The sequence below is a fragment of the Carassius carassius genome, chromosome 27 (genome assembly GCF_963082965.1).
Source record: "Carassius carassius chromosome 27, fCarCar2.1, whole genome shotgun sequence".
In the NCBI taxonomy this organism is placed as follows: Eukaryota; Metazoa; Chordata; class Actinopteri; order Cypriniformes; family Cyprinidae; genus Carassius; species Carassius carassius.
The window spans coordinates 29,722,888-29,747,161 of NC_081781.1; the positions used below are offsets into that span (position 1 = coordinate 29,722,888).

A 24,274-nucleotide genomic window follows, 5' to 3' on the forward strand; every position below is an offset into this window, starting at 1 on the left:
TTTCAGTATTCATGCACTGGTAATGCAGATTTTTCTGATCCTCACAGGATTTCTGAGAGCAGTATGTGGGCCAGGCATTTACTCGCTGGAGATCATGATCCTGTGCGTTATACAGCAAAAGAATCTTTCTCCTTTGACAGTCATTCAGAAGTGTCCTTGCATCTTTTTTTCAGCTCTTATACTGTACAGCAAACACTTTTATTTCATAAGTAAGTCGTCTCTAGGAGACGTTCTCTTTAAGAGGGGAGTCGGGTGAAAATGATGGTGTAGCTCAACAAACAGAAATGATCTATTATTAGAGTAAAAGCGAGGCCACTGAGCTTATTTTCACTGCTTAGCAACAGCTCTGTGCGTGCTCACATGATAACGGAGCACATACTCGTGAGTCTATTGATGGTTCATGAACACTCTTCAGCTGGCACAAGCCTCTCTGCTCGCTCTGCCTACACCTTTACACCATCCTGTAGGTGAAAGCTCTTCATCCTGTGCTCATCTGGGTCATGACATGCTTTATTATATTACATTAACATGTTCCTTATTTTCCTACGTTCACTTATTTTGTTGAAGTTCTTTGCAAAAAAAATAGATTGAGCGGCCATGTAAAGTTGCTGCTACTGACATATTTCAGATGAAAAGCCATATTTGAGGTCAGTGAGTGTTTCGATGTCCTGCCCGATGTACTGTATTATCACATGGACCAGCCATTAATGATCTGTGTGACTTTGCCAATGTGGATTTTTGTTTATTTATTCATTTATATATTTTCTGCGACTAAATGACTAATACAGTTTTGGTCCACCTATCCTCTTCTGTTCAACTAGTGGTTAATCGACTGTTATGGAGCAGCCCTAGTAAATGAATTCTGATTGCTCACATCCCGACCCCTTTAAGAGGCGTTCACACTGCCAGGGACTTGCCAAAATGAAGTGCCCAGAAGGCATTCATTTTTAATGAGCGTTAAAGTTGAGAAAACATGAGCCACACTGACTGAGTTGGAGTTTCTGGGCTTATAACAATAATTTTACCAGAGCCTGAAAGTTTGAAAGAGTTTCAAGAAGTATGAAGTGCATATTTCTCTTGACACTGGAGATCTGAAAAGAAATACTGAGATCTGAGTAATGCAGCATCACGACAAGGCTGAACGCTGTGTTTCTGTAGGTGTACAGTACACATGCGGGGGATCCCAGAAAACAGGCTTAACTTTCCATCACATTAAGCCAGATCTCTTGGTTGATGCTTCTTCTTTCTTCTTCTTTTGTTTAATGACAGTTTGCATTCGTAGTGCTATTGGGCAGATATGCAATCATCTTTTAATCATTTCTTAAATTATTGTGAACAGGAAATATCTTACCTTATCATACCCAGTATGTCATCTCAGTTTTAGGATCTGAAAGTTAAAGTTATCAGTTTTATTGATCCATATATTTACCCAGGTACTGTATATAACCTGCTTCCTGGAATAAGAAATGCCTGGTTTAGAAATGCATCTTTAGATTTAGATCTCACATCTGCATGAACTGAGAGGCATTAATTCTGGAGAGACTGAGACGAGATCAGTGAAATGATAGTGTGATCCTGCAGTTGTTAGATGGAAAAGAGGTTTTATGATCTGTCCGTCCGAGGACGGAAGAGGACTTCAGTGTCATGCTCCCAGCTGCTGGGGTACAGTTATAAACGCCGTGTCCCTGAGGCATCCTCGTCTAAAATTCATGCCGGTGTGAAAGCACTCTAAAGGCTAATGTGTCAAACGAGGCTTTTATGGTCTAAGGCCTGATTCCCTGCAGATGTCAGGGTTGATTCCTCCAGATGCCCATCTGTAGAGGACCCTGAGGGATGAGCATTTAAAACAGGAAGATGAAAGGAATGTTCTAAAAGCAACTCATGTGAACACCTTAATCATAGTATTGTCTTATTCAGAATAAGGTAAATAATTAGATTACTGATGTCCATGTAAATGTAGTCACTGTGAGATGTAATGTGCTGATGGATCATGGGGAATCTTACATTAAATGCCAGGTGAAAATGCACCCAAAATGCCTTTTAAACAGGTCGTCTGTGACAGATTGCAGCCTCTTTTGAATGCAATAGGCCATTCTCAGTGGAAAAGTGCCCAAGAAACATTGCTCAAAAAAAGTGCCCAGTGTATCATCATCCTTAAAAATATTGGGTACAAATTGTATGTTACTGGCAGATGTACAGCAAAGCGGGCCAGCTTCTGTTGGATTATGTGCCCTTGGCTCGTCACGTATATGTGAGATGACCATGATCATTGAGCAGAATGTGCACTTTAGATTTCAGTCTCCAATAGGCTGGATTTGAAGCAAATCCAGAAAAGCTCTCTTCAGTGCTGTAGTCTGATTCCTCACTGACAATAGATCCTGCACTGCAAAACAAATAATAAAGGCTTAGTATTTTTAGTTTAAGGTTTAGTATTCTTAGTATACAAAATTCTATATTCTTTTAATAGATAAGCAAAATATAATGCAAGATATTTAAAGTTGTTTCCTGGGGGAAATAAATCTAAATTAAGTACATTGTACATACATACATGCTCTACATGAGTAATGATCATTTTACTTGTTTTAAGCAAAATGTACTTAATTTAGATTTTTTTTTCTCAGTAAAAAATAAAAAATAATCTAGTAAATGCAGCTTCTTTTTTTTCAGGGTGAAAACCTGTCAAGTATAAATGCAGTTGGAGGCTTTTACGTCATGACCATGAGTTGAGAGACTACTGAATTCACATTTATTCATTTGGCAGACATTCTGATCCAAAGCAACTTCCAATTCACAGTGAAAAATAAATTACACCAGCAAGCCAGGGAATCGAACCCAAGACCATGCCATGCTGCTAGCTGAGCTACAGGAGCTAATGCTTTAATATAATATTTTGTATATATATAAATATGAAATGTTAGGGAAATGAAATTATAGTATTATTTATATGAAACAACATGTGACATTTCTTAATGAATTAATCACAGAACCACTCATTCAGTTTTGTTCAAACTGGCTGATTCATTCATAAGTGAAACTTAATTGCATGGGTCACCAATGCACTCACTCATGCAATTTGTTCAAAAAAGCATATTCATCCAAGAGCAAAACAACACTTTGCATTTGCTTAGTTTGGAACTGTAATCAGTGGTTTAATTTCACAGCAGTGACTAACAGTGCTGATGTTTCATTACCTGTATGTCATTAGTGCCGGCTGGTCTGGGAGGGATGGGCCACAGTAAAGACAAGAGACTTGTGCACTCTCGCTAAATTATTAACAAGAAGTTGTTGGACACACTCTTCAATGAGAATTGATGACACTAGCCATATTTAAACACAAACTAAAATATTAGATAAAAAAGGCCAGTGGCCAAAGGGGCTGTTGCTTGAGCAGCATTTGAGGTCTATCTGATCCAGCTCCAGTGTTTTCTGTAGTCCACTTTATTCAGTTTACTTTAAATAATTATGTTTTGAACAAGAACAACTGATTAGCTGTTTTACTGTAGAAACATGGTACACTTACCATAATTCACTGTGTGATCTTAAAATGTCCGCACCATTCTTAGGCAAACATACAGCCTCATTCTCAGCACACCCACACCAAAGTACCTGGAAGTAACGTGAACACCAAACCAACCCAGTCTAACTTGATTTTATAAATACCAACTCCTATTGCTTGTTACCCTTAACCTGGACACAGTGACGCAGAGGTTTAGGTGACCAGTTTACATGTCTATTGGCAGGATGAAGATTAAATGTTTATTTATACATTGTCAAATACCCCAAGAAAGTTTAATGGTATTCCTTTATATGAAAATAAGCCTGGGAGGCATTTATTATTTTCTTTATTCTTTTTTTATTCCTTTTTTACAATTTATTTTGACAGTTCAAGAGAGAATGAAAAAGACTGGATTGGAAAGAAGGGAATGGTCCTGATGATGTTAAAAAAGTGACATGAACAAAATAGACAATTATTCACAATATTTTTTTTTTTTTGCGAAGTATGTGATTTGTTGCGCTGTTTGCACTATTGACCGCAATTAGGACCAGCCCATTAACTGAAGTATCAAGCTTCAGTAATTAGAGACTCTAGTTAGGGAAAGTGTCTCTGTCTCTCTCTTTCATGGTCTGAAGGTGAAGAGGTGCCTGTGCACAGACAAGTGCTCACCTCTAGCTGAGCATGTTAATGAGCTTGCAGGGCAATAAATCTGTAACGTGCCTTGAGTGAAAGAAAAACCTGTAATGTCAGTTGGCTTTATACTTGTCTTCTAAAAGCCAATGCCATTAGACCACCCATTAAAGTCATGGTCTCACCAGAGATACTTAAGCCCTCCCAACCTTACAGCCACACAGAGTGAGTGAAACAGATTGCGTGCCCAGTGTTTTGTGAACTTCATGGAAATTGTTCATTATTTGACTTTGTTTGCAGGCCAGGAATTAATGGGTTAGTTCACCCCAAAATGAAAATTCTGTCATTACTTAATCAACATGTTGTTCCAAACCAGTAAGATCTTTGTTCATCCTCTGAAGACAAATTAAGATATCTTGATTAAAGCTGTTCCTAGACTCAGAAACGTAGTAAGAACATCGGTAAAACAGTCCATGTGACATCAATGGCTCAACTTCAGTTTTGCAAAGCTACAAGAATACTTTTTGTGCACATAGGAAACAAAAATAACATAATTTATTTAACAATTCTTCTCCCCCAAGTTATGTCTTCCGACATTTTGGAGAGTACCCAAGAACATAATCAGCATGGTTTATGCAAAAAGTGCATGTATAAACGTAATCGTGTTATCAGCTTTGTTTACACTTAGTATAAAGCGTTCATATGTGTTGTGATTAGGGGGTGCCCGAAGCCTAATACCTTATTCAGAAAGGCGTGGATAATGGCTTCAAAAACAAATAATGGATAATGAATAATTCTGGCCGAATATTTAGCTAAGGCTACAGCACAGTCTGGTGTTTGCTAGATTCACTGGTGAGCCAGAAGATCACATAAACCTCTAAATTCATGCAATAATGAGTGTGTGAAGTGAATTAATGTAAACTTTATGAATGAAAAGAGCACAAATTGAACGAGGATCGTGACGTCGCCTGGCATGGCGCAGCCAGGGCCCCATCCTGGAGTCAGGCCCGGGGCGGGGGCTCGTATGCAAGCGCCTGGTGGCCGGGCCTTCCCTCATTGGGCCTGGCCAGGCTTAGCCCGAAAGAGCAACATGGGGCCGACCTCCCGCGGACCCACCATCTGCGGGAGGAATCGTAAGGGGCTGGTGCATTGTGGATCGGGCAGCGGTCGAAGGTAGGGGCCCCGACGACCCGATCTCTGGACACGGAAACTGGCCTTAGGGACGCCGAATATCACCTCGCTGGCGGGGAAGGAGCCTGAGCTTGTGCTGGATGTTGAGAGGCACCGACTGGAGATAGTCAGGCTCACCTCCAGGCACAGCTTGGGTTCTGGATCCACTCTTCTTGAGAGAGGCTGGAATCTCTACCACTCTGGAGTTGACCATGGTGAGAGGCGGCGTGTTGGAGTTTACCCCGGTGAACGAAAGGGTCACTTCCCTGCGCCTTCTGGTCAGAGATAGGTCTCTCACTGTCATTATTGCTTATGGGCCGAATGGCAGTGTAGGGTACCTGGCCTTCTTGGAGTCTCCGAACGGGGACTCCGTCATTCTACTGGGGGACTTCAACGCTCATGTGGGCAGTGACACCTGGAGGGGCGTGATTGGGAGGAATGGCCCCCCTGATCTGAACCCGAGTGGTGCTCTGTTATTGGACTTCTGTGCAAGTCAAAGTTTGTTCAATTACAAACACCATGTTCAAGCACAAGGGTGTCCATCAGTGCATGTGGCACCAAGACACCCTAGGCCGGAGGTCGATGATTGACTTTGTGGTCATTTTGTCTGACATCCGGCCGTATGTCTTAGACACTCGGGTAAAGAGAGGGGCGGAGCTGTCAACTGATCACCACCTGGTGGTGAGTTGGATCCGATGGCGGGGAAGGAAGCTGGACAGACTCGGCGGACCCAAATGTATTGTGAGGGTCTGTTGGGAAGGTTTGGCTGAACCCCCTGTCAGAGAGATTGAACCCGGTGGTGGACACCGGAAGTAAGGGATGCCATCAAGCTGACGAAGGAGTCCTACCAGGCCTGGCTAGCTTGTGGGACTCCTGAGGCAGCTGACGGGTACCAGCAGGCCAAGCAGTCTGCAGCTTAGATGGTTGTGGAGGCAAAAAGTTTGATGTTTGATGAGGCCATGGAGAAAGACTATTGGTTGGCCTCGAAGAGATTCTTGCAAACCGTACACCTCTTCAGGAGGGGGAGTCAGTGCCCTGCCAACACTGTTTTACAGTGGCAAAGTCAGATTGTGCAGAAAAATCATCTGTTTCCTGTGGTCTTGTCCTGGTGGTCCTCTGAGACAAGGTCTTTACAGGGGATCTGTATCTGGGGCTCTAGTTGTCCTGGTCTCCGCTGTCTTTCAGGGCAATAGAGGTCCTTTCTAGGTGCTGATCCACCATTTGGTCTGGATATGTACTGGATCCGGGTGACTGCAGTGACCCTCTGATCTGGATACAGACTGGATCTGGTGGCTACGGTGACCTCGGAATAAGAGAGAAACAGACAAATATTAGCGTAGATGCCATTCTTCTAATGATGTAAGGACCCTAAGGTCACAAAACGCTGGACTTTTGGTAGTGCCTAGGATAGCAAAGTCCACTAAAGCAGGTAGAGCTTTTTCACATTTGGCTCCCAAACTCTGGAATAGCCTTCCTGATAATGTTCGGGGTTCAGACACACTCTCTCTGTTTAAATCTAGATTAAAAACGCATCTCTTTCGCCAAGCATTCGAATAATGTATCTCTTAAATTGTGAGTGTAGTTGCATCTGCATTTTTATTCTTTAGCTTGGGTTAAACTAATTTTACTTTGTTGGATCAGCAGCTATGCTAATGATGTCTCTATTTTGTTTCTATGTTTTGCCACTGGATTTACATCCCGTGGTAACTAGGATTTACACAAGCTCCAGCCTGGATCCAGAACACCTGAGAAGAGATGATGCTGACCCTCAGAGGACCCCAGATGATCCTAACCTTGAATCAACAAACAGAACTAACAATTATTGCTACATGTGTGACTGCATCATATAATTACTATTAATTAATAATATTGATAGTTCATCATCTAGCTGACTACGTCTTGTATTATTATTATTATTATTTTTATTTTTCTAAAATCCTGTCAAACGTGCACAAACTACTAGCTACTACTAAATATTGTAGAAACATAATTTTCTGTAAAGTTGCTTTGTAACGATTTGTATTGTAAAAAGCGCTATACAAATAAACTTGTATTGAATTGAATTGTATTGAATTGATGTAGCAAGTACATAGGGTGTTATGGGAAGTGTTTCCGGTTCCGGTTTACCTAATTAATGCAGCCTAAAAATCCTTTAACGGATTTGGATATTAAAAGCATATCAGTATGTTATGTGTAGGCCAGGGTAAAGAGATGGGTCTTTAATCTAGATTTAAACTGCAAGAGTGTGTCTGCCTCCCGAACAATGTTAGGTAGGTTATTCCAGAGTTTAGGCGCCAAATAGGAAAAGGATCTGCCGCCCGCAGTTGATTTTGATATTCTATGTATTATCAAATTGCCTGAGTTTTGAGAATGTAGCGGATGTAGAGGATTATAATGTAAAAGGAGCTCATTCAAATACTGAGGTGCTAAACCATTCAGGGCTTTATAAGTAATGAGCAATATTTTAAAATCTATACGATGTTTGATAGGGAGCCAGTGCAGTGTTGACAGGACCAGGCTAATATGGTCATACTTCCTGGTTCTAGTAAGAACTCTTGCTGCTGCATTTTGGACTAGCTGTAGTTTGTTTACTAAGCGTGCAAAACAACACCCAATAAAGCATTACAATAATCTAACCTTGAGGTCATAAATGCATGGATTAACATTTCTGCATTTGACATTTGAGAGCATAGGCCGTAATTTAGATATATTTTTGAGATGGAAAAATGCAGTTTTACAAATGCTAGAAATGTGGCTTTCTAAGGAAAGATTGCGATCAAATAGCACACCTAGGTTCCTAACTGATGACGGAGAATTGACAGAGCAACCATCAAGTCTTAGACAGTGTTCTAGGTTATTACAAGCGGAGTTTTTAGGTCCCATAATTAACACCTCTGTTTTTTCAGAATTTAGCAGTAAGAAATTACTCGTCATCCAGTTTTTTATAGCGACTATGCATTCCATTAGTTTTTCAAATTGGTGTGTTTCACCGGGCCGCGAAGAAATATAGAGCTGAGTATCATCAGCATAACAGTGAAAGCTAACGCCATGTTTCCTGATGATATCTCCCAAGAGTAACATATAAAGCGTGAAGAGTAGCGGCCCTAGTACTGAGCCTTGAGGTACTCCATACTGCACTTGGAAGGAACGGTGCAGGACGGTGGAAGGAATACTTAGAGGATCTCCTCAACCCCACCCACATGTCATTCATTGAGTTTGCATGTCATCCATTCGGTTTGCAGCTGACTGAGAAGCAGCTGGGATAAGAATCAGCACCTCCAAGTCTGAGTCCATGATTCTCAGCTGGAAAAGGGTGGCATTTCCCCTTCAGGTTAGTGGAGAGCTCCTGCCTCAAGTGGAGGAGTTCAAGTATCTTGGGGTCTTGTTCACGAGTGAGGGAAGGATGGAGTGGAAGATTGAAAGGCGGATAGGTGCAGCTTCTGAAGTGATGCGGTCAATGTACCTGTCTGTCGTGATAAAGAAGGAGCTGAGCTGTGAAGCTCTCGATTTACTGGTCGATCTAAGTTCCTACTCTCACCTATGGTCATGAGCTATGGGTCTTGACCGAAAGGACAAGATCCTGGATACAGGTGGACAAAATGAGCTTTCTCCGTAGGGTAGCTGGGCTATCCCTTAGAGATAGCTTGAGGAGCTCGGTCACTCAGGAAGAGCTCAGAGTAGAACCGCTGCTCCTCCACATCAATAGGAGCCAGCTGAGATGGCTCTGGCATCTGTTCCAGATGCGTCCTGGATGCCTTCCTGGGGAGGTGTTCCAGGCACGTCCCACCGGGAGGAGGCCCCGGGGAAGAATGAGGACATGTTGGAGGGACTATGTCTCTTGGCTGGCCTGAGAACGCCTCAGTATCCCCCCGGAAGAGCTGGAGGAAGTGTCTAGGGAGAGGGAAGTCTGGGCGTCTCTGCTTAGACTACTGCCCCACGCGACCTGGCCCCGGATAAGCGGAAGATGATGGAAGGTGGATGGAAGGATTAAACCTTATAGACTGCGATATGATATATGAATGAATGGAATAAGCACAGCAGAATCCTCAATCAAACAACCGCTTTGCCATCTCTGCCTGTCTCCATCTCTCAGAAACCAAACCAGCTCTCTGTCAAGAGCAGGCTAATAATCAACTTATATACAGATACTACTAGGCTTACATGTTTGCTTCATTATCTTTTGCTGTTTTGCGTGGCACATGAACATTTGTTTAGTGAAGTAAAAATAAGACTTGTTTAAAGAGTTCTGCATAATGAAAATGTGTGTCATGTTCAAATTATCACTGTTTGTGATAATTATAAATTATGACTGTTTGTCATGAAATCTTCCTGCTTGTATGATAAATTTAGAAATTATCAATTTCATAATTTAGAACACTGAATAGGGCAAATAGTCATAAAACAAATATGTTTCCATACTATGTTCTCTTTTTTTAAACCATAGGCTACTTTTTAAGAACTGCAAATTAGGCCTACTTAAGTGAAATACTTTTTTTAAACTGTGCAGGAACCGATAAGCCAAAAGGTAATCTCTAAAATTACAAAGCAGTAACAAATGTGCAAGGTTGCTAAATTAGTTTATTAATCAAAAAAGCTCAAAAAAAAATACCAGTTGCCTTTTTCCATGCATTTCCTGGAAATTACTTAATTTACATATTTCTAAAGGATGTAGGAACCCTTACTGTTTTAATTTAGATATTGATATATTTATCGGCTGGGACTTAAACTCGCGTTGCCTGAAGCACAACCACACTACATTTCGAAGTACTGCCTATACAAGGATTTCGGCTCTGACTGTTAGAAGATATTTCAATAAATGTTATAATATTTTTTATAATATTCATATATTATTTTAGTTAAACACGGCATATTTGTTGAGTGATAACTACGGAAAAACTCAACGGTCTTATCAAATATACCTGTATGAAGTTCTGGTTCAAGCTCCGCCTACTTCCGAATACTTTTATCTGAATACAGATATGAATAGTCTTATGATTGTTACAGATACAAATACAGATACAAATACTGGCTTTTGCACACCCCTAGTTGTAATACTTTCCAAAATGGCAGAAGACAGTAACTCTGGGGAGAAGAATTGTTGAATAAAGTAATTATTTTGTTCTCTCAATTTAATTTTTTTAGTTTATTTGTATAGTGCTTTTTACGATACAAATCATTGCAAAGCAACTTAACATAAATTAAGATTCTGCAATATTTAGTAGTAGCTTATCAGTGGTTTCTGTCAGTTTATCTGCATATGGCAGAAATGTATGGAAAAATCAATTAAAAACGTAGTCAAACAGACAATGAACACTATTAACAGCAGTTATTATATGTTACAATCAAACTTAAGAGGCTTATTAAGAGGCTTGCAGAGGTGGAAAGAGTACAAAAATATTCTACTCAAGTAAAAGTACCATTACATTAATGAAATTTTACTTAAGTACAAGTAAAAGTACCAGTCTAAAAATCTACTCAAGTAAAAGTAAAAAGTAGCTCATTTAAACTTTACTCAGAGTAAAAATTACTTAGTTACATTTTAACAGTGGGAGGGAGTCAAAATGGGACAGGCCAAGGGTGTCAAACTCAGTTCCTGGAGGGCCACAGTCCTGCACAGTTTAGATCTAACCCTAATTAAACACACCTGATCCAGCTAATCTAATCATTTAGGTTTATTTGAAAACCACATGATATGTGTGCTGGAGCAGGGGTAGAACTAAACTCTGCAGGGCTACGGCCCTCCAGGAACTGAGTTTGACACCCCTGGGATAGGTCTATTAATCTCAAACTAGTTGTTTTTAATGAAAGGAATCAGTTATTTAGAATAATAAAACATTTGGGCTGTTACCAGGCAAATCAGTATCAACAAACTCATCTTTTAATGCAGAGGAAATGCAGAAGATTCATTGGAAGTGGCATTTAGATGTATTACACTGTTTAGTGCAGGACAAGAATGCATTTAACCTGCAGTTACAAATGCATGAATAATGTTTTGATATACAAGACATAAAATGTTGAATACTCATTTGAAATGATAAGAAATTAATTATAAAAAAAAAAAATCAAAAGATACTTTAAATGTGAAATTAAAATGGCCAGTATGTGTCAGCAAGTCACTGTTAATAAGTGAGTCATTGCGATTGAACCGAATCATTTAAACGGTTGATTCATTCAGGAACGAAACACTGTCACGTTGCTCAGAGACGCAAAACTGTGCTTTGGTGGCTGTGTTTGGAATTATTTTCTGTTGTAGAAATAGAGCTAAAAAAGGCAATATGGTGTCTAAAACGCAAGTCTCTTAATTAACTTGTTTACTGAACTGAACGCACTATAAATGCGCGCGCATATCATTAAAACAAAAAACATGATATTATCGCAGATGATATATATAGCACACTCCTCACCACTGTCTTTTTGGCTAATTTGTGCAAAACCTCTTGCTAAAATGTCAAAGCTTCATTTTAACCACCAATGCAACGATGCAATTATTTAGCTTACCTCTACATTCTTGCGAATGGTTGATGTCTTGTCGAGATTTTATAAGCTGCTAGTTTGGTCTTCCTAAGCAAGTACAGCTTACACTGCATAATAGAGCATACATATGGCCAGGGGTTCACTTCATTTCCTTCGAGTTCAACTTCAGAATATGACGGGGTTTCGTTTTCAGCGGTGTCTGCACCACTACGTCTGCATCTTTCTTGTGATTTTAGCGCCAGTTTGCCCTCCCCATAATTTACTGACGTAGTTTCCAGGGAGCGATTTTTTTTTTTTTTTTTTTTTTTACTCAGTAATTAATGTGTTTTAAAATGTAGCGAAGTACAATACTTCAAACAAAATATACTTAAGTAAAAGTAAAATTACAGATTTAAAAAATTACTTTAAAAAGTATTAGTACACAAAAAAGCTACTCAATTACAGTAACGCGAGTAAATGTAATTCGTTACTTTCCACCTCTGGAGGCTTGTTTTCTTTGAGCACAAAAACTATTCTCATAGTTTTGCAAAATTGAAATTGAGCCAATGATGTCGCATGGACTGTTTTACTGATGTCCTCACAAAATTTCTGTATCTGAGAACACTACAGTTGTGTTGCTGTCTATGGAGGATCAGAGAGCACTCTAAAATTAATAAAAAATATCTTTGTGTTCTGATTTGTGCCATGTTCAGCAGCGGCAGCTCTTAAAGTAATAACAGCCAAATAATCTAATAACCAGCTGCTGTGATGTCTATCCATCAAAGAACAAAAGAAAAAAAGAAGAAATCAGTAACTTTTGTTGAATTCATCTATATAACTTTTTTTTAAAGAATTTTGTGTTTGATAACTTTATTTAAATTCTGTATATTTCCTACTTGCTGGAGGGCACTGGTAAATATGACATGTATTAGTAATTAGTTAATTTTTTAAAGTCTAATAAATGTTAAAATTGATAGTTCTCAATTATACTCTAATGTTGAATGGCTATAGTCAATGGTTAAATATTAGGAATAAAGAACAACTTCATAGAGACATCAGTAGTACTGGTATCAAGTGATACCAAAGACTAGAAATACAAAGATGGTTCACTCCTATACTTATGAATGGGAGAAACTGCAAAGCGCAATAAGGCAGAATAGTCCCACTTTCTAAATGAAAGAGCCAATTGCTGATTAGTAAAGTCATTGCGTCACTGCAGCTCTTAGACGCTCCGGTTCCCATAGAGGACCTGAGGCTATCAGCCAATGCTTAGTGCAGTCATAAGCGCGTTGGCTGATCTAGCCTGAAATATAAACTTTTTAAACTGTATTTAAGCATAAGAAACAATATTCATGAGGCAGTTCGTTTCTGATTTTGTTGCTGATTTGAAATGTGTAACTTAATTGCAAGTTCAGCATGCAGTTTTTGAGATTTCAGGATTCCCCCATTAATTTGGACAGGCCTTTGTCTTGTTTGAGCTGCCCAGAGGCATTGCAAATATGGCCACAGAGTGAACAGACTTTCCTTGAAAGAGACTTTGGTGATACTTGCCTTCAGTTATAAAAAAAGATGCCGCTACACAAATATTAAAAATACTGTATACTCTCTTTATGTTGTTTAATAAATTAAATTCAAGTATTTAAATTAAATTAAATACTTTTTTTTAATTGATTGACGGCACTAGTTTTTAGTAAAGCAATTTTTTTCCTACCATATTTTGTTTCACTACATTTTCATGCTTTGTATTTTTTACATTTATATTTAGTTTAGCAGACGCATTTATCCAAAGTGACTTGCAAATTAGAGTTTTGGCCACAAAATCAAAAGTCTGACTATTTGTAACATTAACCTGTTCTGAAATTAAAGAGATTAGATGAATATTTCATACTTACAGTCTGTGTGACTGTCCAAGCAGTTGTAGACACCTTATGAGGCCTTGGTTTTGACCCCATCATGATTTATTCTGCTGTGTGGGTGTGTTGGGTCATAGTCCTGTGATGGAAGACTTGAAGACTGTGGAGAAAGATCTCTTACGAGTGTTTTTTTCTTCTTTTTTTTTTATCAACAAATTAACCTTGTAGCTGATGTTGCCTTTAGGATAAAGTCAGTTTCTTCACACATTCTGCAACTCTCATGGCCTGCATGCAGAGCTCTGGCACTGAGCCTATTTTTGAGAGCATCACATGAAACTCAGCAGGAAACACTTTGACTATGCCCTATGTAGGCTTTAATGAAGCAGCATATAATACTCAAGTGAAGGATTCACACATAGTATGAACAGGAACTGCACGCTCCATACCCAGTGACACAAACTTTTCTGTTAATTAAAATTATTTATAGCTGGACTTTGGCTTTGGTAATCTGTGTAGGTTAATAATCATTTGGATGTAAATGTTACACTCCTCTTCATATAATTTAGACTTCATGATAATCAAGTTTGTAATGATTTCCAGTAGCTCATTCCTGCAAACCATTTTATCATTCATGGGGTTTTTCAGAAAACAGTTTATTTTCTGAATGGAGTCATGGAACTTAACATAAGTGATGTCAGTTGAAAGCACAACATTAACCTGCTGCTGAAGCCACAGACCTGTATTCTGTGCATGCCCTCAACTCAAGATGTGTGAAACAGACCATACTCCATGTTGAAAAAACAGCATATGCTGGTTAGGTATGTTTTGAAGAATGGCACCTGGTTTGAGCTGATTTAAACTGGTCCTTAGTCGGTCCTGTGCTGGTCCTGAACTGGTTATAAGCTGGTTTAACCCTAGGTCTAGGGGGTTTTGGGGGCATGGAGAAGTTTTGTCATTCCCTGACTTTTGTGCTTTTTCAGTTGCTTCTAAAAATATACATGGCTAAAGTCTGAAAACACTGTATTAAATACAAACTGGGCTACAATGATATGTAAATAGCATGTATGTACATGATTTTGTTTTTGAGAACAACGTCTATGCATGGTTAGTGAAAAACAATTTAAAAAGTCTAGAATTTTGCTTCAAAATGATGTGAAAATCATCTCGTTTACTCACTCGCAGAAAACAATATATTGATTTAAATTTTCTAAGACACTTTTTGTTTGTAAAGGGCATAAACGAGTAGGCATCAACTATCATTAATATCATTGTGATTTATACCTGAGAAGACAAAGGCCTGCATAATGAGCTGCATAATGAGCTGCATAATGAGCCATTCAGTCAGCTGTGTCACTGAAAGGGAGGAGTTACAAAAATAGAATTAGGATACAAGAAAGAATATGAGGGCAAAATAAATGTGTATATTTTTATGTTTGTAGTTTATTTTGAATATATTTAATTATCCCACAACATAATTTAATATTCACTTGTGAGTGCAGTTAAACAGTTTATCAGTAACAATCAAAGCTGACTTTCAAACTGAATTTTTAGCATCATAACTCCAGTCACACAATCCTTCAGAAATCCTTCTAATATTCTGATTTTCTACTCAAAACAAAAATAAAAAAACTTGATTGTTATTATTATTATTATTATTAATGTTGAAAGGAGCTGAGAATATTTTTTCAGGTTTTTTTGATAAATTGAAAGAACAGCATTGTTTGTAACATTATCGTATTGATCGTTTATCATCACGTGTTTGCTAGATAAAAGTTTTAATTTCTATATATACTGACTCAAGCTTTTGAATGGTATAGTGTATATTGTTAAACTTGGTGTAGGACTGGATGCTGAAAATTTAGCTTTGATCACAGGAATAAATAAAATTGTAAAATATATTCAAATAGAAAACAGTTATTTTAAATAGTAACAATACTTTTTAGCAAACTGGTATTGACTGGTATTGTGTCATGTTGAAATATATAAATGAACATAACATAATTAGCATTTCCAAAGGGTATATTTTTTATGTGCTCTTAAATAAACTAAATGATAAACAACATTATTAACATTATTTTGATGGTCACTGATACTAGTAGAAGACTTACAAATTTTTATGATCTCTGCTGGATTAAACGCTTCATGCTTTTTTTCTGAGGAAATCCAAATATCAAATCCTGAGGTAATCCTCATCACATCTTTTTGGGGTGAATTATGTCTTATTTCTCTCAGCTCGAAGCAAACAGTAAAATAAAAACAAAAAAACTTGAACAGTCTCACTGCTTCGTTTTGCTGTGGTATGGGCGTATACAGTACATGCCATGCACTTCACGGGGAACATTATAATCTGAATAGTGCGTTCAGCGCGGGGGTGTGGGTCGCATTAGATATAATGAAGGGAGACGTGAAAAACTGGACATCGCGTTGTTTTCATATGGATTACTTTATCACAGAATATTAGTTTTTGGTAGCACTTGCTTAGTTTAAAAGTAGACATGTCAGGCTTTCTATAGATATATCTCTCGTGTCTCTTCATTGAATATTCACTGAGTTACAGTTCATTTTAATGACACTTTTTGAAATGAAGATCACCGCAGACCAAGGCTGCAGACAGCACACCTTGTGCAACAGGGCTGTCACATTCATAGCTCTGAGGTGATCTGATTCTCATGCAACCATCCTGCACAGTTGTAACACACATTATGAATAAGTACTTGATCTGCACGAGAGTGGTTATGAACTGTGCAGCTGTAGTAATTGAGTGACACTAGAAAGATACAACACACACTCAGGTTGTCTGTTGCTTCTGAACATGTGTCACAGTAACACTGATTGCATTCTTAAATGATTCTCCACTTGAAGAATGTCGATACTGATTATTCCTTATCCATTCTTGTCCTCCAGGTCCCTTAGTGTGAATCTACCATGGACCCCGTTCTATGTCAGATGCTGGTCCTGGGAATGGCTGTAATGATGGCCCGTGCGTGCCCCAAGTACTGTGTGTGCCAGAACCTCTCGGAGTCACTGGGGACCCTGTGCCCAGCCAAAGGCCTGCTCTTCGTGCCATCTGACATAGATCGCTGCACTGTGGAGCTCCGGTTGGGGGGAAACTATATCCTTCGAATCACACAACAGGACTTTGCCAACATGACAGACTTGGTGGACCTTACTCTCTCGCGTAACACGATAAGCTACATCCAGCCCTTTTCCTTCGGGGACCTGGAGACCCTCCGTTCTCTTCATATGGATAACAACCGTTTGGTGGAGTTGGGCCCCAATGACCTGCGAGGGCTGGTCAGCTTGCAGCATCTCATCCTCAATAACAACCAACTGGGTCGCATCTCTAAGAAGGCGTTTGAAGACCTGGCAGCATCGCTCGAGGATCTGGACTTGTCCTACAACAACCTTCAGGCTCTGCCCTGGCATTCAGTCCGGCAGATGATCAACCTGCACCAGCTGAGTCTGGACCACAATTTGCTAGACTACATCCCTGAGGGGACCTTTGTGGATCTGGATAAGCTGGCCCGATTGGACCTGACCTCCAATCGGCTCCAGAAGCTTCCGCCGGATCCTATCTTTGCCAGGGTGCAGGATTCTGAGGCGACGACCACACCGTTTGCCCCTCAGCTCTCACTCAGCATAGGTGGAAACCCGCTTCACTGCAACTGCGAATTGCTTTGGTTCCGGCGTCTGGAACGAGATGATGACCTGGAGACTTGTGCCTCACCTCCTGCCCTGAAGGGCCGCTACTTCTGGAACATTCGGGAGGATGAGTTTTTGTGTGAGCAGCCTCTGATTACTCAGCACACCCACCGCATGCTGGTTCTGGAGGGGCAGACCGCCAGTCTACGGTGCGAAGCCATTGGAGATCCCACCCCAACCATACACTGGGTGACCCCGGATGATCGACTGGTCGGGAACTCCTCTCGCAATGTGGTGTACCACAATGGGACCCTGGAGATCCTGATCACCACTTCCAAGGACTACGGGACCTTCACTTGCATTGCAGCCAACCTTGCTGGTGAATCAACTGCTTCAGTGGAGCTGTCAATTATTCAGCTACCCCACATAAGCAATGACACAGGCCAGGCATCGCAACCCAAGTCTCGCCTGTCGGACATTACCAGCAGCTCCAGGACCGGTAAAGGTGCTCCCAAAGGCCACCCAGAGAAAGCAGTGTCTGTGTCTGAGGTGACTGCTGTGTCTGCCCTGGTCAGTTGGTCTGTCAGCAAGACTGCTCCCAAAGTGAAAATGTACCAACTACAGTATAACTGCTCAGATGATGAAGTGCTCATCTACAGGTACGAAGCAGATTGGCTTCTTTCACATGTCCAGGGCTATGACTGAAATACTGTCCCAGAGAAAGATGTGTCGCAATTTAGCAAACTGTGGGCATCCAAGTGCTTTTTGGAGTAGGTAGTTTACCGGGGAGTTTTTGGTGGGGGGATCGTTCTTAAGAAAAGGCTGTCAGTTCTGTCAAGTGTTATGTTGTTTAGGCAGCAAGCGGTACACACCGAACTGTTTATATTGCATACATTTGTAAACTGCAGCTGTCTGCAGGGGTTCGTCTTGCTTGTCTGCTCGATTATTCTCTGTCTTCACAATGTAAGTATATTGGAAGACTCAGTGGGTAGATAGTATGTCAATTCCCTTCTCTTTGATGAGGTAAAAGTATATTAAAGCGGCTGCTACTGTGCAGTATTACAAGGGGAAAACAGACAAAAGGAAAATCAAATGTCTTCATGTCAGTTAAGCCATCCACCCATTAATATATAAAAAAACACTGCTCAGCTCAGCTCATTGGCAGTAATTCAGTGTGGCATCTTTAGAGTTGTGCCGGCGTCAGAGATAAATTATTGACTCGTTTATTCATAATGGTTCAATGAGCTGATCTGTGAAATGTTTTGAACAGCATAATGAGTAAATAAACTCATTGTGGCCAAAATTATGCTTTCATAACCAGCTGCAATGCAACGCGATTTCTAGCACAAGCAATATTTCTATCATCGCTTGAAGTAAAATCTCATAAAATCACTGCCTGCCAGAAAAGTGAGGCTGAGACCCCTCTGTCTGCATGCTCTGTTAAACTCGTAAGAGCGTCAAATTGAAAGCACACACCTTGTGTTTTGATGATTTCAGTGATGCATCTCCAAATGGCATTTATAGTAAGGTTTTCTTATTTCTTAGTCGCTATTCGGTTCCTGAATCTGAGTGCATGCTGCATCTAAATCATAATGCATATTATATGCAAACATATTATAAATCAATAAAAAACATTTTTGCCACTTGGTGATTCGAAGCATCGAGGTCCCGTTGTCTCTGCCGAGTGTTCAGCATAATCGGTTTCTTCAACCATGGACACATTTGACCCTGTGGGAATTTACTTCCTTAAAATACACAATAGTTTCTTGCTGCTTTCATTGCTATCATTTTTTCTACCAATTCACACACACCTTTGGAAAATTTAACAAAATTACAGCTAAACTGAAACTCATACACCACTAAAATACAATGTTCAAGTAATATTTACCTTGATATGTCTTTTTATTTTCTTCACAAATCACGTCTTCTATTTCAACATACACTGCTGACAGAGAGGATCCAGTGCACCTTGTGTCCAAAAATTTGATTGATGAGGGTCATAAAAGCCATCTGTTCTGGACACCTGTTTGTACACCCCCTCCCCTCCCCTTCCTAAGAAGGAATTTCGGTGGGAGGGAAAATGTGTGTTGGGATCTATGTGCTTTTTAAACTCTGAAAAGTGTGAAATCATGAAAATGGTATAAGGGAAGTTTTTATTAAGGTTTTAAATCGTAAAAACCTTAAGCTGGGGTCATAAGCTGGAGCGTAAGTGGCGTACCTCTGGCCTGAATGTTCATTATCAAATTTGGAAAGACCACTTACTTGAATATAAGGCAGAGATTGTATCTGTCAGATCTCAGTATTTCTCTCAGATAATTGATAATAATCAAAATAACCCCAAAAAATTGTTTCATACCATTAACAAACTGTTCAAAGGTAACAGCTCCTCCAATGTACCTGCCTCAGATCAGCTTTGTAATGGATTTCTTGATTATTTTAGTTCCAAAATTGCTAATGCACGCAAATCCATTACATCTGTTGCGTCTGCTTCTGCTCCTAGTATCCCTAATTTTTCCGGCACTTTTTTCTCAAATTTTAGCTTACTTGATCCTGTCTCTGGGTAATGTGGTTTCACAAATGAAAGTTGCCACTTCCATAGTTGATCCAATACCCACCTGCCTGTTTAAATCATGTTTTGCTTCACTATGCCCAGTCGTCTTGAGTATAATAAATGACTCACTGAACACGGGTGTTGTACCTGCTGCACTCAAAATTGCTGCTGTAACACCTGTACCAAAAAAGCCCAACGTAGACTGGGTAAACATCATTAATTTTCGTCCCATCTCCAATTTGCCTTTTTTGGCTAAAGTACTTGAGCGAATTGTGGCCTCTCAGTTAAATACTCATCTTACTTTGCACAATCTTTTTGAGCCCCTCCAATCTGGCTTCCGCAAACTGCACACTACTGAAACAGTATTGGTTAAAGTCACCAATGATTTGTTAATTGCTGCTGACTCTGGCTCTTTGTCAATCCTGATTTTACTCTATCTCAGCGCAGCTTTTGACACTGTAGACCATTCTCTTTTACTCTCTCGATTGGAAAAAGTTCTTGGTGTTACTGACACTGCTTTAAATTGGTTCAAGTCTTATCTATCAGATCATAGGCAGTTTGTGTCCCTGGGTGGTTGCAGGTCCAATATTGGCTCAGTGCAGTTTGGTGTTTCACAGGGTTCAGTTTTGAGTCCCTTACTTTTTAGTATGTACATTTTTCCCCTTGGGCTATTTCTAAGATCCCTTGGTCTTAAGTTTCATTTTTACGCAGAAGACACTCAGATTTATATTCACTCAAAACCTGGTGATAATTCGGCTGTTGCCTTTCTTGAACATTGCATATTGGAGGTAAAAATATGGAAGTCTCAAAATTTTCTTTGTCTCAACAGTGACAAGACTGAGGTTATGCTGATTGGTTCACCCCATCAAATACGTAAAGCTAATATCTTAAATTTAAAGATGGATGGGTCTATTATGGAGTTTCAAGCAAAATTAAAAAATCTGGGGGTGATATTTGATTCAAACGTAACTTTTGATCCTCATGTTCAGAACATGGTTAAAGTATCACTTTTTCACCTTAGAAACATTGCAAGACTACGTCCCATGTTGTCTTTTTCAGTGGCTGAAAAACTGATCAATACGTCTTTTCTCGAATAGACTACTGTAATGCTTTGCTCGCGGGGGTCTCGAAATCTACTTTAGGCAGATTGCAGTATGTTCAAAATGCATCTGCCAGAGTCCTGACAAGTTCCAGGACAAGTGAGCACATCTCTCCAGTCTTGGAGTCCTTGCACTGGCTTCCGGTCAGGTTTTGCGTTGATTTTAAAATTATTATGCTTACCTACAAGGCCCTGCATGGTTTAGCTCCAGAATATCTGACTGAACTTTTAACTGTCTACACCCCAATGCCTAGTCTTCGTTCATCGGATTCTGGCTTTTTAACTATTCCTGTAACTCGTTTACGCTCTATGGGTGACCTGGCCTTCTCTTCTGTGGCACCTAAACTCTGGAACTCTCTTCCTACTGAAATCAGACAGGCTGAATCCCTTAGTATTTTTAAATGTTCTCTTAAAACATATTTTTTCCGGTTAGCATATATGTGATATGTTTCTCTGATGGTCAATCTCAATGTATTTATTTTTTTATTTTTATTTTTTCTGTATGCCTTGGTACAGCGCTTTGAGATGTAACTTTTAAAGGCACTATAGAAAATAAAGTTTATTATTATTATTATTATTATTATTAAATACACAGTGCATTTCAAGAAAAAGGTTATAAACACAGACGAAATGGAAACAATGCAATGATCGTTTTTTGTACTCTGAAAATAGTAAAAACGGTGTTAAAGTTGTTACAAATTAAATAAAAAGAAAACTAGGTTACTGGTTATTTATCTAAAACAACCAAACAAGCCAAAAACTAACAGATACGTTTCGTTAAGCAACACGTGAGAGCTTGTAGCATTGCATTTTAAAAAGGTGTTTTGTTTCCAGCTAGAAAAGAAAGAAAACTAGGTAACAGAGTTTTATAGCATTTGTACCTTACCTCAAACTAAAAAAAAAGAAGCGAATGTAAAGCAACAATACAAACCAGAAAAGTTGGCGTTTGTCGCGATGTTAGAAAAAGTTAAAACAAAAGAAAAAAGAGGTATGCATTTACGCTGAGCTCAAAGAAAATACATCAGACCCCGTCTTTAAAACACCAGCACAAGATACTTGTCAAATCTATGCTGTACTTTACCACTAATTACCATTTTAAAAATACTGTTAGTGACAGAGAGTTAAACAAAAGAAAAAAAGATCCTCCGGCAGAGTTTGCGAAGCCTCCGGTAAAAAACGACCTCACCGCACCGCTGACACACTCAGAATGCTTGCGTCCGGTCCCACTCAAACCACTTCTTCGTCTTCTTGACGCAAAGCTTTAGGCGGATTTACCGCCACCTATAGGACAGGAGTGTGGAGCATTGACGTTAATGAAAACTAACTCAAACATAAGAGATAAAAGAAATACAAAAATAAAATTAATGATAATAATTAAGGGTGCACCGAAATTTCGGCCGCCGAAAATTTTCGGCCGAAATGGCATTATCGGTTTCGGGCCGAAATAAAAAAAACAGCTGAAAACGTAAACCGAAAATGAATGTCACCCGCCCCTCCCATCCGTGAGCAAGCGCTTAGGTTTCACTCACGGTCGAGCTGTTATCACGCGTCTGCCTATCAAAGATTAAGCATGTCAAAGGGCTGTCACAATCAAAAAAAGCTTGTCACAAAAGCTGCACAATCGATCGGACCAACCAACACAAGTTTCGAAAACGAAAACAGGGAATCGATTTTAACGGTCTTCTCTCGGAGCGCGCCCAGCTCGTCACTATACGCTCGCAGCGAACGCGCGTCACACAGCAACTGCAGGTTCTGACACACACACACACACACACACACACACACAGAGCCTATTAGTGCATAATATCAATGTAGCCTTCAGTAATATTTTTCATTGATGTTATGGCAGTCCACATTGCTGACTTGTGCGCGTCTCAAGCGCCCTCTTTACGTTCGCCCTAATGCCTGTTTAGTTGTCGGTGGATTTGCCTATATTTGGCGTTGAAAAACGGATCAACGCCAAATATAGGCAATTTACTAACGATTCATTGAACACTTTGCCTATGTCTCAAAAATCGAACAGGATTTTTTTTTCACAAAAGTGACAGCCCTATATGAGAGGACACCAAAGTTGCAATATGTAACATTTGTTCTGCAAAAATCTCCAAAATTGTGGATTTTTTTTGCACAATTTTTAAAAAACTATTTTATTTGATGGAACATAAAACTTGAAAAATAATTATTATTTATATTTATTGTAAAAAATATTTTATGTTATGTTATGTAACTGTTAATAAAAGTTTGATTATTATATTGTGATTTTTCAATTCAGATCCATTAAATCCAAGCACTATATATATACGTTTTTAAAAGAAGCCATTTTCGGCTTCAGTTTCGGTTTCGGCCAAGTGCATCCTAAATTTTCGGTTTCGGCGCAGAATTTTCATTTCGGTGCATCACTAATAATAATAAACTTAGTAGTGATTCTTTAAATCCTGTTTATCAACTCTTTGAGATACTTAATCTGTGAAACATTTCTATAGTCAAATCTTTATTTAACAATTTCTAAAATGAGATCTGATTTATTTCTATATTAAGTGCTTCTGTAAGTTGTAATCTTTCGTTGTCATATCTTTTTTGCATTTTATTAAAATAGGTTCAACTGTTTCAGGAAGATCACATTTAACACAAAGTCCAGACACATGTTTTTCCTCTTATGAATAATGACTGATTAAGTGCAATGTGTCCAATTCTATGGCGAGATCTTGCTTTCTATTCCCAAAATTCTCCTTTCATTTCCAACTGTTCTTTGAATATTATATAAATGATGTCTTTTATTCTCACCACCCCATTTAATTTGCCACGTATCTTTGTATGTTTTTTTTTTTTTTTTTTAATTAGCCCTTTTATTTCTAATTTACTCATTGGGGTATTAAATTTGATGTCTGATATTTTAATGCTTTTATCTGGTCCACTACTTTCATTACCTTCTTTTTCTATACGTGCAGGTATCCATAAAAAATAAATATTTGTTTTTGCTTGTATTCTGAACAAACTCTGTAAAATGACTGACAAAATGTCTTGTCTAGTTGAAGATTCGCCACTCTTTAAACTTGATAGTGCTGAAAATGAGTCTGAACATATGACTACTTTAGGTATATTAATGTGTTCAACCCACTGAAGAGCCAAAAATATGTCAATCTGACGGATGATTAGATGTTCTTTCTGGTATTCTATACCTAACCCTTGGAACATATATAGCTGCTGCTGCTGTATGGACTGTTTCAGGATCTTTAGATACATCTATGTATAGGAGTTACTTTAAAACTAGGTTAGCCTATACGATTTTTATTTTTTTCATCTAAACAGAAGTCCTTGTTGTTTTATTTTATTTTAATAAGCCACTCACACTTACTTTAGTAGCCTAAATCCTTGAATAT

General features: G+C 39.1%; 1 protein-coding gene across 2 annotated transcripts in view; it reads left to right on the forward strand.

The window, feature by feature from the left end:
• The window catches only part of LOC132107150 (leucine-rich repeat and fibronectin type-III domain-containing protein 2-like), a 113,810-nt gene that overhangs the window by 72,812 nt on the left and 16,724 nt on the right, over positions 1 to 24,274 (forward strand). For both annotated transcript variants that reach the window (XM_059513380.1, XM_059513381.1), the window contains one exon: positions 16,507 to 17,903. In XM_059513380.1, the coding sequence (XP_059369363.1) occupies positions 16,528 to 17,903 (1,376 nt within the window). In that variant the 5' untranslated portion in view covers positions 16,507 to 16,527. The remainder of the gene's footprint in view (positions 1 to 16,506; positions 17,904 to 24,274) is intronic.